General features: G+C 39.3%; 1 protein-coding gene across 1 annotated transcript in view; it reads right to left on the minus strand.

The window, feature by feature from the left end:
- Positions 1-6: 6 nt before the first annotated feature.
- Map3k1 (mitogen-activated protein kinase kinase kinase 1) overlaps positions 7-17,635 on the minus strand; it is a 71,075-nt gene continuing 53,446 nt past the window's right edge. The window contains exons 10-20 of the mRNA XM_008840380.3: positions 16,104-16,376; positions 14,081-14,202; positions 12,971-13,062; positions 12,521-12,710; positions 10,772-12,038; positions 10,131-10,283; positions 8,592-8,754; positions 6,062-6,193; positions 4,212-4,354; positions 3,897-4,028; positions 7-1,541 (exon numbers count right to left, since the gene is read on the minus strand). Of these exons, the coding sequence (XP_008838602.1) occupies positions 1,392-1,541; positions 3,897-4,028; positions 4,212-4,354; positions 6,062-6,193; positions 8,592-8,754; positions 10,131-10,283; positions 10,772-12,038; positions 12,521-12,710; positions 12,971-13,062; positions 14,081-14,202; positions 16,104-16,376 (2,817 nt within the window). The 3' untranslated portion in view covers positions 7-1,391. The remainder of the gene's footprint in view (positions 1,542-3,896; positions 4,029-4,211; positions 4,355-6,061; positions 6,194-8,591; positions 8,755-10,130; positions 10,284-10,771; positions 12,039-12,520; positions 12,711-12,970; positions 13,063-14,080; positions 14,203-16,103; positions 16,377-17,635) is intronic.

Raw genomic sequence — 17,635 nt, forward strand, 5'->3', positions numbered from 1 at the left:
TGAGTCTTTGAGAATAACCAATTCTATTTCACACTGGCTTCTGAAGAGTTAAAATTTAACACCTCAAAATTATATTTAATAGCTAATCAGTACTTGATTTAAGAGACTCACACACAAAAGTTAAAGCTCTACCATTTTCCTTCAGGATTCCATGCATTTGAATTCAACTCCAGGCTACAACACTTAAATAGCTGTGCAAATTCCAGGAATTAGTGTACAAATGAAATTCAATCTAATTTTTCTTTCTGAACATTTTCCAAATTCAAAGAAAATTTACTGTGTAAAAACACTGCTGATTGGTAGATGAGTAAATCAGTTTACTTTTTATCAGCCAGATCTATATAAAAGCATCATGCATGGCAGAAGGAAAATAGCAATTATATTATAATCAGTGGTAATGAATGATGGATTGTTACACGGAGTAAGATTTAAATGATGTGAAGTTGCCTACAGGTTAGCAAAAGAAAACAAATAGTAAAAATTCACATAAACTTCAAGGTAATCTTGCTCTTGGTTGTGAGCTGCATCACAGAGTACAGCTGACTTTCAGTGAATTTACATTTACCTTGCACAGTAAGAGCAGAGTCACTCACTGTAGCCAGTACTTTATTATACTCCAATTAAAAAAAATTAAATCTGAATTTAAAATCTTTGAACTAGGTATATATTTAATAAAACCTAGTTCGCACCTAGCTCTATTTTTTTCCCTCTGGTTTAAAAAGATCACCTTTCCCTGAATAGTAAACACAAATGAAGACGAAATGAAAATGCAGAACCATAATTTCCAAAAACGAAATGAATGGGCCAACAGTAAAATGCACAATGAACCACAATTGCCCAGGCATTAAAAAAATTAAAGGTCAACTGTGGGTTGTAAAGAAGTCATGAACCTTTAAAAACTTGTATGTATTCACTGCCACTCATAGTGTCCTCAAAATTAGACACTGAATTTAGAGCCAGTGACAAAAATACCCAATGAACTTGTAGACGCCCCTGCTTGTGATCAATGTATAAAATGGAAGAGCTGATACATCAAAACAGATCCTGAGCCCCTCAGCTGCTAATATTGCTGAAAAAGTGCTCCAAAAATACAATTATGCTTCTGTTATCTATAATGCAAACTTCACCGCTTTTCTGTTCACCTAGGGCCAGTTCGTTGAAAGGCACAGTTTACAGTTTCTGCACAAGTTGTGGACTTTTGCATACTGAGCTTAGGTACAGATCATGATTTGTCAATCACATACTTAGGTAAGGGTTCCCCACTGGCCTCATTTCTAGCTGTTCAGTGGCATAAAGGCCAGCAGATTATCAACGTGGTTCCCCACAAGTTTTTTTTTTCTTTTTTTCTTGTTGAACATCCTGTCTTCATCATAGTTGATCTGAATAATGAACTACCATGTAGTACGAAAGACTGGATGCTTCAGTAGCTCTCTTGACGGAGGTCTGTCCTGAGGTTGAAGTTCTAAACAACGCAGAGCTACATCACGCAGACCGGGAGACAGATGTGAGGGGATCGATGGCGCAGTAGTTGCACTAGCAATCTGCAGGAAACAAAGCCAGAGCACTGAGCCTTCCAGAACTGCAGCCTTTTTAAAAAAAATTTTGAGACAGGGTCTCCCTTCAGCCCCAGCTGGCCTGGAATTTGCTACCAGTCTGCCTTCCTGAGTGCTGGGATCAAAGATGTGCACCACAACCCAGTACAACCTCAGCTTTGACAGAAGAACACAAACAAGAATTTCATAATCTCTATCATAGTGTGTATCTGTGTACTGCAGTGATTTTTTTTTCTCCAACACTGAACAAATCTTAATTCTTAGTATCAAACACTTTATAGAACTAACGTTTAAACTGTTTTGTTAGACAAGGCCTCAGCACAGGCTGGCTTGGTCCTTCTTCCTTCTGCCTCTGCCTCCAGAGCACTTCAATTACAGTCATGTATCACCATGTCCAGATGAGAGCTGAATGAATTAAAATAAGAGAAAGCTACCAACTTACTCCTGATCACAAAAAACTCTTCCTTTCCCTCATTCTAGCAACTTCATGAATGAAATACATTTTAAAAAATGCAAACTAATAGAAGGAAAAACTCTAAAAGGACTGTGATCATCTATCTTGAAATACTCAGTGGATGTATACACATCTTACACACCACAGATGAGAAACAAAACAAAAATGGCATCCCTCTCCACCTTCCCATGCATAGTCACTCTGTTCCTGTTTCTCTGTCACAGGGGAAAAAGGCCAATGTATTTGCAGGTTAGACTTTTATAAAATGCCTCCAGAAGTGATCATTTTATATACCTTACTCATCATTTACTGATGATATATCTTTCTAAATCAACACAATCAGATTTATATACTCTTTTTAAGTTTGTATAGTTTTATACTGTGTGGATAACTTAGTTACTTTCTTGCTACTGGACACTTCTGTTAGTGCAGCTTTTAGGTATCAATAGTGCAATGCATAATCCTGAACTCGGCAATCTTCTTTGAGTAAACCTAAATTCCTAAAAATGGGCAAATTATGAGTCAAATAAGTGCATTTACAGTTTTGACAGTGGACTCGGGTGATAGCTCAGTGGGTATCAAAGTGTTTGAGAAAGCTGTTTTTCTATTTGTGATGTTTATAAATATCTCAAAGTCTTTACTAGAAGTTAAAGAAACTGAAAGTTTATAGTATAATTCTATTTAAATTCCACCTGTGAATTAGAATGCAATGAAACCTCTTAAAGATGGACTGTGCCAATTTGAAACCAATTTCCACTTGTTTTTAAGGTTTTATCAAAACCTGAAAATTTCAAATTCTCAAATTGATCCTAGTCTAGTCATGAGTATTTACTGAGTAACTTCTGTACAGAATTTGGAAGGAATGAACATGAATCTGACATGAATAGATCTCAAGGAAGAACTGGAATTTGAAAAAGGAGCTAAAGAGAAATAGAATTATGAGATCAATTAAGGCAGTATCAAACACAGGTGCATAGCAATATGCTGTGGGAGTCCCATGAATGAGCAGACAGGGTGTTGAAGCAACACCCCAGGGAAGAAGCTAGCACTTGCCAAAGGCTTTAAGAAGGCCCAAGTATCAGAATGTGAACCACCCAGAGAGCATCAAAGCATGGAAAACAGAGGAAAATGGACTATTAGAGTGGTAAGCAAGCAAGTTACATAAGTGAGGGGAGAACTGAAGGAGGGCATGGCAGTGACAGGTGCCCATGTACAGGGGTGACTCATGGGCCTGCCTAAGACACAGAGGTAACTCAGTTAATTTCCATAATAATCCCATGAAGTACTTGCTATTACTGTACCCATTTTACAGGCAACAAAATAAATGGTAGATACATGTTTTTCCTATGGCACATAGTCATTAGAAGTAGAGCCAATGCTTTTAACCATAGTCATAAGCACACTCAGAAACTAAAAATCTCATCTATTTCACTAGTCTATGGTAGAAATGGAGATAGTGGATCTGGGAGTCACAAAACAGGCAGAGAGGTTTGACAACTTAATGTGGCATGAAGTTTTAAAATATAGAAAATGGTAAATTACATTTTTATAAATAAAAAATCCAAAATGCACAAAGAGCTTCAAGTTTTAAGATAACAGTAATGTGTGTATAGATGTTTTTCCCATGAGCAATGATTTGCTAATTCAGTACATCCTTAATCCCAGCACTCAGAAGGTGAGCGGATTTCTGTGAGATTGAGGCCAGCCTGGTCTACAGAGTGTAATTACCCAGAATGGTGAGAACTGTGAATGCTACTAAGAGTTACACCATCATACATATTTCTGAAGATGTGTGTGTGTGTGTGTGTGTGTGTGTGTGTGTGTGTGTGTGTCTGTAGAATTTGACTCCTGCCAATTTTAGCACAAAAAAGTAATTTTATCTCAGTTACCTTAAATATCAAAGCAAGATGATTGGAATGTTTTTCTGCATTCCATGGTGGCTTTGCACAAGCCATTTCTATGATTGCACAGCCAACACTCCATACATCACAGCTCCTCCCATACTGCTGACCTCGTAGTACCTAAAGCAAAGCAAAGATAATTTGGAAATGTGACTCACTTAAAAGAGAGAGATCCATTTGTACTTATAGATTCTGACTTTTACTTTAGAGCAAAACAATAGCACAACCAGCAGTTACATATGTGCATGATGCTGTCAGGAAGAACTACTAACACTCTTTAATCACACTCAAAGATGTTCTCACCTCAGGTGCCATAAATGCAATCGTCCCCAACAGCTGCCCCTGAAACTCTCCTGCTCCAGTTCCTTTTGATGCCAATCTGGCGGCAGCTCCAAAATCTGCAATTCTCAGCCTCTGACCTGTGCTGTCAATTAGCAAATTGGCACCTGTCAACAGAAACAGCAAATGGTGTGAGTGTAGGGAGAACTGAAGTTGTTAAAAGTTAGGACACACAGGGGGCTGGAGAGATGGCTGGTGGTGTAAAGCACTGGCTGCTCTTGTAGAGGACTGTGGTTCAATTCTTAGCACCCACATGGCGGCTAACAACCACTCTAGTTTTAGGGCTGATGCCATCTTCTGGCCTCCACAGGCACTGTATGACACAGGTCCACTTACACACATGCAAGCAATACACTTATAAAATGAACAAAAAATATATTTTAAAATATTATAAAAGTAAGGACACAATAGACCTCCATCCAGTTCAACTGATAAAGTAAGACAATGGTCAAAGAAAGAAGTAGGTTATATGCTGGAGGTTCAAAGAGAGCTACTCTCTTTTTCCTGCTTCACTGCTAAAGGCACAACTAGGGCTCTCAGAGGCACGTTAAATCTAAAGTCTCAGAAGGGGCTAGGCATGGTGGTACATCCTTAATCCTAGTACTCAGGAGGTGAGCAGATTTCTGTGAGATTGAGGCCAGCCTGGTCTGCATAGTGCATTCCAAGCCAGCTGGGCCTACAGGGAGACCCTGTCTCAATACCCCCACTCCCAAAATAAACCCACAAAAAAAGTCTCAGAAGGAAATTCTGAAAACAATGTCTTAAGGCCTGTGGAGATAAAGGGCAGAGACTCTGAGAACCTTTAAAGAGTAATTATTCAAAGCCTTAATATAATGATTCCAACAAAATCTTTATCCAGAATTCAAATTTTGGTATAATTTACATTTTAAGGCAAAATTTTGTTGACATATACTGGTACTGATCAAACTGTATGTTCACTCCATAATTACAATTTAATAAAATATTAATAACAGAACACTATTTCGATACACCATGTCAAATACTAGAGATTTACGACAACCGAAGTTGACCTTAAGAAGAACAATCAATACTGCAAAAGATTAAAAGAAGTTTGTGATGTACTAATTATTACAAATAAAATGAAGAATAGGAACTTTCTGGGAGTTAACATATCATAAAGCCAAGACAGGGAGTCAGGAGTTCTGGATTCAACATTTACTGTCATCAATGGCAACAAATCCATGGGGAAATCCCAGCCTTTCTTGTACTGAAAGCACTGTTCTATAAAATGAGGAAGGCTGGGCTGCCTCATTGGTTAACAGCACTGGCTGCCCTTGCAGGGGACCTGGGTTTGAGTCCTAGCACCCACACTGTGGCTAACAACCATCCGTAACTCCATTTCCAGGGGATCTGACACCCTCTTCTGACCTCTGTGGGTACTGCACAATACAGGTGCACTTACACACATGCAGGCAATACATTCATGCGCATAAAATAAAAAAATATAAACAAAATATTTAAAATGAGGAGGGCAGATTAAATGACACTTAAGGGTCCTTTTGGTTCTAATAGTCTATTAGAGTTAGAGAAACAATCCCAAAGTTAAAAATATCTATGAAAGCTCAAGTTTAAAAATTGTATTTATTTCCTTATCATCCTTAGAAAATATTTAGAAGCCAAGTGTGGTGGCACACACTTTTATCCCAGTACTTAGGGAGGCAGAGGTAGGTGTATCTCTGTGAGATCAAGGCCAGCCTGGTTTACATAGTTTTATTCCCAGGCCAGCTGAGGCTACAGGGAGACTCTGTCTCAACTCACTTCCCACAAAAGAAAATAATTAGAATAATTCTTACCTTTGACATCTCTGTGAATGATTTGGTTTTCATGGAGATATGAAAGGCCACGAAGTAACTGCTCAGTGTAATTAATAACTACTGACTCCTTGAAGGCTCCATATTTACTCAGGAGATGAGCTACAGATCCTCCTGAAAGACAAACAGAATTATCATAAACCTAGGCCAGAATTAAACTTGCTTATCACATTTTGGTTTTTTAAGCTTGCAGTGTATGATCTCACATGAAATGTTAAACTCATAGCCTACATCAGAATTAAAATTGATTTCCTGTATCTGTATTATTTCCTGTATCTTACCAAAACTGTAAATTAGGAAGTATTTTTTATAGAATCCTCATGAAGCTTACTACAAGGCCAAGATTTCAGAAAGCTTTAAAAGTTAATGGGGGGTGGTACTGGAGAGATGGCTCAGAGGTTAAGAGCACTGGCTGTTCTTGCAGAGGACCCAGGTTTGAATCCCAGCACAGACATGGTGGCTAACAACTGTCTGTGACTCCAGTTCCAAGGGATCTGACACACTGTTCTGACCTCCATGGGCATTGCATGACATGGGTACACTTACAGACATGCAGGCATGGCACTCATACAAAAAATAAGTAAATTTAATTTTTTTAAAAAGGTAATAATTTTAGATTGAACTATTTTTGAAAAGTAGATTCCACTCCTTTCCTTCTCAGACAAAATATACAAAATCTTGATTATAGACTGTGGAGGTTTGATGAAAATGTTCCCCATAGGCTCCAAGTATTTGGACATTTTGTCCCCAGTTGGTGGCGCTGTTTTAATAAGTCTTAGAAGGTGTGGCTATGCTGGAGGAAGCATGTCACTAGGGGCGGGCTTAGAAAGTTTGTAAGCTGTGCCTCTCAAGTTGCTCTCTCACTTCCTGTGCCTGCTTGAAGACATGAGTGCTTAACTTCTGCTGCTCCGATTCCAACCACCTCTGCCATCATACCTCCCCGCCATGACGGACTGTAACTCCCCTGGAACCATAAGCTCAAATAAACTCTTCCTTCTATAAGTTGTTTTGGTCAGTGTTTCTATCACAGCAACAGAAAAGTAACTAATAGATTTAAGTAAACAACACTAATAGAACCTCATTTATGAACATTTCTAATAGTCAATGTATTCATTCTATTCATGCTTATGGAAAGTTAGTAATATGTAAGGACTTAAGACTACTGAGTAGGACTGGCCGAGATACTTCAGTTAGTAAAGTACCTGCCACTACAAGCACGAGAACCTCAGCTCAATCCCCAGAACCCACATAAAAACCCAGGCAACAGGGGCTGGAGAGATGGCTCAGCAGTTAAGAGTGCTTACTGCTCTTGTAAAGGACCTGGGTTCAGGTCTCAGCACACAGCAGCTGGCAACTGCCTGTAACTCCAGTGCCAGGGAATTTGATAGCCTCTTTTGACCTCCATATTAAATCCACACAACCACACACATACAGAAGAACTAATAATGGGTAAGCAGGGATGCACTCTTAAATTGCACAAGAAGGTAAGTAACTGACAAAATAATCTAGGTATCACATCTTTTTTTTTATGTGTGTGAGATAGGGTCTCCCTGTAGCCCCAACTGGCCTGGGATTCACTATGTAGACTAGGCTGACCTTATCCCACAGAGATCTATCTGCCTGCCCCTGCCTCCTGAGTGCTTGGATTAAAAGTGTGCACCACTACACCATGCTTAGCATCTTTTTTTTTTTTTGTCTTTTTGAGACAAGGTCTCCCTGTAGCCCCACCTAGCCTGGAACTCGCTATGTAGACCAGACTGGCCTCAATCTCACATAGATCTGCCTACCTCTGCCTCTCTAGAGCTAGGATTAAAGCCATACGTGACCAGTCATCACATCTTGAGTCACATTTTATTCTATGGACTACAGAAGAAAAAAAATTCAGTGTATGTTCAAGATGACAAGTTCAACTTTATGTTTCAGTGCTAGTTTACCTGTAGTAAGGTTTTCAAATTATAACTTAAGTATATTTATTCATTTATTTATTTAGTGTTTTTGAGACAGGTGAGACTATCTTTATACAGGCCAAACTTGGAACTGGCATCCACCGCCTCAGACTATAGGGACATGCCACAATACCTTGCTCAATAGCTTTATTTTGGTATGTCAGAAATATTTCTTAACCTGTCCAAGTACTGATGGCTATCTAGAAAAATATGGATTTTATACGAGCCAGGTTTGAAAATAATTTACTCTTGTAAACCAATGTGACAAAAATCACTTTAAAAAGGATGGCTAGTCTGGGGAATACAACTCAGTGGTAAAATACTTGCCTAGGAAGTGCATGGCTCTAGGCTCAATCCTCAGTACTACAAGAAAATGAAACAAAGCAAGATGGAAAAATTTTAATGTTTATTATATTAAAATAAAGACAAAATATTTTTAGCATATATGGAGTGATTTGCTTTTAGAGACTAAAAAAATGTTTTAAAAATGAAGTGTTCACTAAATTGTTCTTAAACAGAAGGTTAAGTTCATTCACTGTTATTAACGCTTTTAAAAGTGAACATACCAGCCATCCACTCAATGAAGAGGTTGTAATTGCTCTTCTCACATGTGGCTCCCAGCATCCTGATGATATTCGGATGGTTCAGATGGCTCATCATTCTTATCTCTTCTCTTAATGCTTCCACCACTTCCTCCTGCTCAGAAGATGTGTTTCTGACATATGTCACCTGTTTCAATAAACACGTTTACAAGGTTTTTGGGTTTTGATGTTCATGTTTAGTTTTCATTAAGAACCTGACAAATTCCAATTATCTTACACATTAATAGCAATAGCATTTATACTCATGGATATATGGTGCTTTATAAAAACAACAAACAAAACAAACAGAAAAACCACATCAGATTGGTTTAGACTGTAAAAATATAGCTTAATCCACTGTCAAAACCCAGATCAGCTGGGCATGGTGGGCACAGGCCTTAATCCCAGCACTCCAAGGCAGATCTATGTGAAATCGAAGCCAGCCTGGTCCAGGCCAAGCTGGGGCAACAGGGAGACACTGTCTAAAAAAAAACCAAACCCAAACAAAACAAACTAAAAAACACAAATTGGAAAAGTGACAAAAGGGAAAGGAGTGCTATAGGCAAGATTCTAGACTGTATAAAAACAGTAAAAATGATGGGGCTGGAGAGATGGCTCAGGGGTTAAGAGCACTGGCTGCTCTTGCAGAGGACACAGGTTTGGTTCCCAGAACCCAGTTGGCACCTAACAACCATTCTTAACTTCAGTTGCAGGGGATCCAACACCCTAGGCAATACATCATACACATAAAAATAAAGTGTTTTAAATTAAAAAAACAATAAAAGTGAGAAAAACCAATTATAGCATAATCAACATGATTTAAAAGCGAAAACATCATTATTTTCACATCCTGGTAAGTGTGCTCATCATAGAAAGTCAAAGCACACTGGGGCATGGTGGTACATGCTTTTAATCTCAGCACTTGGGAGGCAGGGGCAGGTGGATCTCTGTGAGTTTGAGACCAGCCTGGTCTACATAGTGAGTTTCGGGTCAGCTGGGGATACAGGGAGACCCTGACTCAAAAAGACCAAAAAAAAAAAAAAACAGAAGAAAGGAAGTGAAAGCACAGAGAGGGAGAAGGAATTGCATTAACACATGAGAGTGGGTATGGAATAATACGTCTACTGAATAACAAAAGCAAACCAGAACAAATCCATCTATCTGATCCATCCTGATATTGTACCTTACAATAATCATGCTTTAACTTTTCATAACAGAATTCATATTGTGGGGCTTTTTCCAACATCTACTTTGAATTAAGGTTTCTCAAAACTGTCAGGTGTGGTGGCACATGTCTGTAATCCTAACACTAGGGAGATAGAGGCAAGAGGGTCACAAGTTTGAGATCAGCCTGGACTACACAGTGAGACCCTATCTCCAAAGACAAAATGAAACAAAAAACAAAACAAAAAGCTCTACTTAACACTAAACTACTAAAATACACAGGCACATTTTTCATTTTTTTAACTGCATGTTTCATTTCATAATTTGAAAAGCCTCACTAAATGCTGTCTAGATACTTACTTGTTTAACAGCCATTAAAGTTCCAGTTCCCACATCCTGTGCTTGATAACAAGAAGAAAACGCTCCAAGGCCTATCTGCTGGCCTTTCAACCATTCAGTGTCTTCTCTGTAGGGCTGTTTTGCTTTGGTATGTCCAGGTAGAGTCTCTGGTGTCTACATTAAATAAGAGCAATCTTTTTACTGTTAAATTAAAAGAGCAAGATCTTTTGAAAATTGTTTGACAAAATATTATTCTTGCCGGGCATGGTGGCACACACCTTTAATCCCAGCACTCGGGAGACAGAGGCAGGTGGATCTCTGTGAGTTCAAGGCCACCCTGGTACATATAGTGAGTTCCAGGACAGCTGGGGCTACAATATTACTCTTGTAATTCCCAAACCACCTATAAATTTGACCTCTGAATGGATAATCTTGGCAATCAGTATCAAATGCATTAATGACAATCATTACAGAACCAGCCAGAAGTGTCTCGGAAATGGGCCAAAAGAACTGCTATTTAAATTATACAAAATGATTATTATATACTTAATTATACATGGAAAACATGCTCACAATCATGAGCCCATCTTAAAAGCACCATTTCTGATCCAATTTTACCATTCCAAGGGAACGCCATAGGGTCCTGAAGACCCTGTACTTACATCCTGTTGGATGATGATGATGTCCTCTCCATTTTCAACCTGCAGCTGAGGAACTATGGGGAGCGCATCCTGAGATGCTGACATGGCCATGGCAATGGCTAAAGCTTCTTCTTCTTCAGCTTCCATCTTTTCTTTGCACTTCTGGTTATGATTCACATCATCTTTGTAGGTATCATCATTTTCAGCCTTTTCAGGAGAGAGGACAGCAACTTCGGACTTAAAAGTGACTGTTGTGTCGTTTGAAGGCATAGATGCTTCAAGAAGGTCCTCAATGCTGGAGTTGAGCTCTGTGTTGACATCTAATCTGCATTTGTCCTCTACTGGGGTGAACACTGTCTCATCACTGGGTATAATGGCATTAGTACTGCTGCTGCTGCCAAAGCTGTCATTACATTTCGAAGTACTGTTCAGATCAAGTGTCATGCTATTTTTTGAGGGATCGCCCTGTCTGCTTGTATTACCTGGGACAGGTCGAGATGGCTTTGGCCTGTGTAAGTTACTGGAGGGTAGGGGTCTCGACTGAGTAAAGATTGGGGAAAGTTTATCTGAGTCTTTGTTTTCAGAACAGTTTTTCTGGAATTGTAGAGAAAACTTGCGCTGCATTTGAGGAGATGCAGAAGGTATTTTGCAGGGAACAAATCCCTGAGGTCTATGCTTAGAGACATCTGTTACAGAGCCAGCTGGGACAGATGGGGCAGATGAAGAAGGGGTTGACATGGCTGGAAACATTAACTGGGAATGGGATAAAGGAGAGGAGTTCAAACACTGACTGTGGGGTCTGCCTTTTGTTTGAACTATTGGCTTTGGCTGTTCTGTTGTTGCTGAACTAGGAAGTCCTACTGAAATGCTGGCCAGTCTGTCAGAAATGTCCTCTGAACTGGCACTCAACCTTGTAGAACATAATCCTTCTCCAGTTTTCTCTAAATGGATTGTGCGCTCAAGGGAACTATTCTCTGGATATCTGTCAGGGGACAATGCCTGCAAGAAGCTGTCCTGTTGGCCATCCAAAGTGTCTTCCACGCCCAGCTGGATGACCTCAGCAATTTCCACCTCATCTGCAATTGCCATCAAACGCCGACGCATCCTGGTGAAGTGAGTGGAATTGGAAACGCTCAGCATTTCTAACAGTTTTGAAAACACATTGGGCACGGCAGTAACCATTCTTGCAGAACTCAAATATATCCTTCGAGAGAGTTTACCAACCATTGAGTGGGAATTATCAATGGACTGCAAAGCAAAGGTTAAGAGGGACAGCAGCTTCTTATACCTGAAAGAAAAACCAAAACAAAACACACTCAATTGCTAGATAAGCTCAAATTACTGGAAAACATGAGTATTGTGTGTGTGTGTGTGTGTGTGTGTGTGTATGCCACAGCATTATGTGGGGGTCAGAGGACAACTTTGTGGAGTTGGTGCTCTCCTTTCACCTTTACATGGGCTCTGGGGGATTGAACTCAGATCACAGGCTTGCATCATCAGGTGGCAAGCACCTTTAACTGCTGAGCCAGCCCCAAAGCATGAACATTTTTTAAAAGGCAATATACAGCCTGTTCTATATACACACAAAAAAATTTGGTATGAAGAATTTACAAATTTTTAATCAAACAACTTAGTCTTGAGGTTTCTATGACAATCAAATAGTAAGGTATTAGTATCCTAAGTCTTTCATAAATTTAAAACATGTCATTTTGGGGGAATATGTATATGAGTAGGAAGAACCAAGTATTAGATTTCCAGAAGAAAAATTACCTGATTTCAACAGGCTCAGCTTGTGAAACATCAGTACTGACAATATGAGGATAAAATTCAGCAGGAAATTCCAACAACAATCTATCTATAAGGCAAAGGCGACCCAGGAGTTCTTGCCAGTTGTTTGATTCAGCTTGGTTCCCAAGAATACAGCTTAAGACATAATCAACACCACCAATACCAATGGATCCTAGTAAAGTAAGAATAAATCATGGAAAAATAGTACTATAAAAAGTCTCAAACTAAACATGATGAAATGATGTAAGGCCCACAAAGATACGCTGGATTATACAGTTTTAATGATTTCTCTTAGAGTAACTCATATTTCTAACCACAGTTGAATGAATCAATTAATAAATTTACTTCAAAATTTTCTAAGAGCCCCATGAGCAATCTTAGGTTACGGAAAATAATAAATCATGTCACATTAATTTTAAATTAAGTTATTACCAGCTTTAAGTATTTCTCTACCAACTGCCAATTCTCCTGCTTGGCCTTTGCACAGTTCCAACAGTGTTGATATGGACAGCTGACTTGTGCGGCTGAAAACAAAGGAAAGCAACCTCAATTCTGGATATAGGATAAACTATTTATTGACGAGTTCCAAGGACCATAAATTTCTCTACAATATTTCTTATAGTCTCAATTAGTCAAGCAACTACCTCAGCAAACAATCTAACTTTTACAGTTTCAAAGAGCAGGCAACATAATACATGCCATGCAAACAGTGAACTGCTCAGATAATTTCCTCTTCTAATATTGAAAAACAAAATTTTGCAAACATGTTTTGCAAACCCACTACAAAGCTAACTCATACGACTTGGGGAGGGAGAGAAATGCTATGGTGAGAGCTCTGCAAGGAGTGATGGCAGAAGCAAGGCAAGGGAGACTCAGTGCTTCGGGCAATCAAGATGTTCTTGTAAGTATTAATGGTAACAGCCAAGAACTGTTACACAGCTTATTAAATGAAAGTGGCCTTTTCTTCCCACTGGTCTCAAAAAGGCATGGCCTCTGTTCACTGTCACCACACCCCAGACTTCTCTATTTCGAATTTTTTTTTTCAGTCAGGATTATTCTTTCCTGTCAACTTGGAAGAATACTATAGGAAGATATGAAACTTTACAAATTTATTTAAACTGTCATATTTACATAAAATTCCATTAAATTAAAAACAATGGAATAGGATTCTTTTCTGATGCACACAAGGTATAAGCATGTACAATGATGTTACTTATTCTTGAAGTTTACACCTTATGGTGTGTGTGTGTGTGTGTGTGTGTGTGTGTGTGTGCGTGTGTGTGTTCTTACGAACCAGACTTCAGATTAAGAACACTGTTTAAGAGAGTCAATCACAATACAATGATATGTGCAGGTCCATGCAGTTTGTTCGCCTGGATTATAGTCACACTGGGGTTCCTTTTCCTAGTCCTTACAAGCTTTAAGTGCTATATTTTAATTTCATATCTCACATTAGAAAATAATATTCAAAGATTCATTTAATAAACATGTACCAAATACTCACTGAGTGAAGGATGACCTTAGGTATTTTTGAGGCCTTACCTATTGGCATCTGCACACTTGACTAGGATGGTGTCTACAACTGGCCGGAGAAGTCTCTGAAGTTTTATTCTTTCTGCCAAACTGTGGCAAGGAGTATATACCAGCATGGCTCTCAATGTTTTCTGGGGAGAAAAAAATTGAAGGTCAGTTTAACTACATTTATAATACATCAGGCAGGAGAGCTGGTTGAGCAATTAAGAACACTGACTGCTCTTGCAGCAGACCCAGGTTCAGGTCCCAACACTCACATGGTGGCTAACAACCATCAGTAACTCCAGCTTCTGGGGGTCTGATGCCCTCTTCTAGCTTCCAAGGGCATTGCAAGTATGGGTGCACTTATATGCACTCATACACATAAAACTTTTTAAAAATTTAAGTATTTAAATACATCAAAGAAAATGACCTAATCTGAGACAATCTGAGCAACCAAATAATAATAGGAATGGATAACCAAAAATAGCACTAAGAGTAGTACTAAGTAACTTTCCTAACTGCCAGCAAATAGGGAACGAGAATTTGAATCAAGGTCCCTGTCATCTGCTCCATGTCCAGATTCAACTACCATAGTTTTAAGTTTTCCAGTTTGACCATTTATTTCTGAGGTCACTGAATTGTGCCTATATTCACATTCATTCATTCTTCTCACTAGGCCTAGGTATTAGTGTGCACACTAGGGAAAAAAAAAAAAACTATGAAAGGTATCTTAGAGTCAGAGCTTCAAACAGATTAGATAAGTATTAGGCCAGCAAGATGATTCAGTGAGTAAAGGTACCTGCCACCAAGCCTGACAAACTGAGTTTGATCCCTAGAAAACACATGGTAGGAGAGAACTGATTCCTGCAAGTTGTCTTCTGACCTCTACACATGAGAGCTGTGACACACGTGCCCCCTGCCTCCCACTAAATAATTAAAAACAATTATCCCAAGGCAGGGATTCCAAACTGGGAGTTGGTGGGGTGGCGGTGGTGGTGGTGTCTGAGCCCCAAGGGTTATCTGGCAATGCCTGAAGACAGTCTTTGTCAATGACAGGTGGTATGGGTTTGCTACTGGTAACTAGTAGGCAGAAGTTGTGGTGCTGCTAAACATCCTACAGTGCACAAGACAGTAGTGCTTAGGTTGAGAAATGGTGGTCCAAGAAGCAGTATACTTAAAACTGAAATCAAATTAGTCTCTAAAATTACCTTCCTATCATTCTCTCTCACTCATAAAAGACAATTCCAAATAGAGCAAACTGTGAAACAATCTATCCCTATGTCATGTGTGATGGTTACTTCTAAGCATCAGCTTGACAGAATCTAGAGTCACCCAGGAGATGGGCATCTGAGCATGCCAGTTAGGGACTACCGACTTGATTATGTTAACTGATATGGGAAAACTCATTCTGATGGTGAGTAGGACCTGGCTATATATGGAAAAAGGAAGTTTCACGCTGGTGGGCATGGATTTGTCATTCTTGGCTTCTTCACTAAGGGGGTGATGTGGCCAGCTCCCTCAAGTTCCTGCACTGTGACTTCCCTGCCATGATGGACTGTCACCTGGAGCTGTGAGTTAGAGCAAACCCTTTCTTCCTTAAGTTGCTTCTGTCAGGGAAGTCATTACAGCAATAGGAAAAGAAACTGAGACATCATGGAAAACCATCTTCTGTAAAAAAGCGTCTGAATTTCCTCACAATGTTTATTAAAAGTCAAGAACAATTATTTATTAGAAATAAATACTCCTTGATGTTTCCTGACATCAAATTAAAAAGAAAAAAAAATTTTCTACCCTGTATTTTGATTTCACTTCTGAGATAGGGTCTCTTATAACCCAGGCTAACCTTGGAGATATATATGTATATGTATGTATGTATGTATGTGTGTGTGTGTATATATATATATATCTCTGAAGATACCTTGAATTGCGTTCCAGGACAGCTGTGGCTACAGGGAGACCCTGTCTCAAAAAGACCAAAAAAAAGATGATACCTACAAACCACCAAAGAAAGAAAATCCATAACAATGCAGTTATGGAATAAAGTACTTACTAAAGCAGCAACGTACACTTTGTAGACAGGGTCGGCACAGACGATGGACAAGACACTGCAGCAGGCTTCTACCACGTCCCCTGAGATGCTGGTCTGGGAAGACGCAGCTGCAGCACCCGAACTGCCTCCGCCACTGCCTCCAGAATTTCCAGTGCTCTCCCCATTTGCCAATAATAGGGCCCCACTAACATCGTGGGAGAGACGCCTAAGGGCCATCTCTCTTACATTCCAGTTTCTAGAAAATAAGCAGCCAACGAGCTCCATTCCAAACACCTGAATCAAACAATGTGATGAAAAATTAATGAACTCAGAGTATGCCAAGCAGAAATGAAAAATTATTACTTCTTAATCCTTCACTACATGCAACAGCTAATCTTGATTGCCAATTTGTTTAAAATATTTATATACACATTTTATATATATTTGTGTGTATGATGAGGGGTGCACATGAAATGTGTGTGGAGCCAAAGGTCAACTTTGGGTGTTGTTCCTCAGGAATTGTCCACCTTGTTTTTTGAGACAAGGTCTTTTCTTGGGCTCACCAATTACATGGGGTTGGGTGACCAGCAAGCCCCAGGAGGTCCACCGGTCTCCACCATCCCAGTGGTGGGAGAAATGTGTCAACACACCCCACTTTTTATGTGGATGCTGGGGATCAAACTCAGGTCCTTCAGCTTCCAAGGCAAGCACTTTATTAGCTGAGCTCTCCTCCTAATCCCTTGATTGTCACTTTGATGAGATTTGTAATTCCTGTGGAAACAAACCTCTAGGCATACTTGGAGGTATTTTTTAGATTAGGTTAAATGAGTTGGAAAGACCCACCCTAAATATGGGCAGCACCATTTCATGGGCTAGGGTCCTGGACAGAATAAAAAGGAGAAAGGAGCTGAGCAGCCACTGCTTCTTGACTGAGGATGCAGTGACCAGCCACCTCGTGATTATGCTGCCCTGCTTTCTCTGCCATGAGGCTGTATCATTTGAACTGCAAGCCAAAATAAATCCTTCTTCCCTTAAGTTATTTCGTATAAGGTATTTGTTCACAGGAGTAAGTAATCCACTATACTACTCAATTACAAGTATGTAGTTACTTAAACTACATACTTTTTATACATATAGAGCTTTATATTCAAGTTTAATTGGTAATCCAAGTTATTAACATTTATTAGCTTAAGCAAAATTGAGGGTAAACTCCAATAATTAGACACACATTTATATTTTTATGTTTGTACGCCTCCACTCTTAAAAAACAAAACAACTATAACCCCAGAGCTGGGCATAGTGGTACACACCTTTAATCCCAACACTCCTGAGGCAGAGGCAAGTGGATCTGTGAGATCAAGGCCAGCCTGGTCTATATGGTGAGCTCCAGGCCAGCTGGGGCTATAGAGAGACCCTGTCTTGAAAAACAAAAACAAGAACGCAAACACAAACACCAAACTAAAAACCCAAAGACAAAAACTGCAAAGAACTCCAAATTAATATTTGTATTAAGGTAGCTGATAAAGAAGAAAGTATGATTTTACTTTTAATAA

This window comes from Nannospalax galili, unplaced genomic scaffold (assembly GCF_000622305.1).
Source record: "Nannospalax galili isolate Female #2095 unplaced genomic scaffold, S.galili_v1.0 scaffold339, whole genome shotgun sequence".
NCBI classification, from domain to species: Eukaryota; Metazoa; Chordata; class Mammalia; order Rodentia; family Spalacidae; genus Nannospalax; species Nannospalax galili.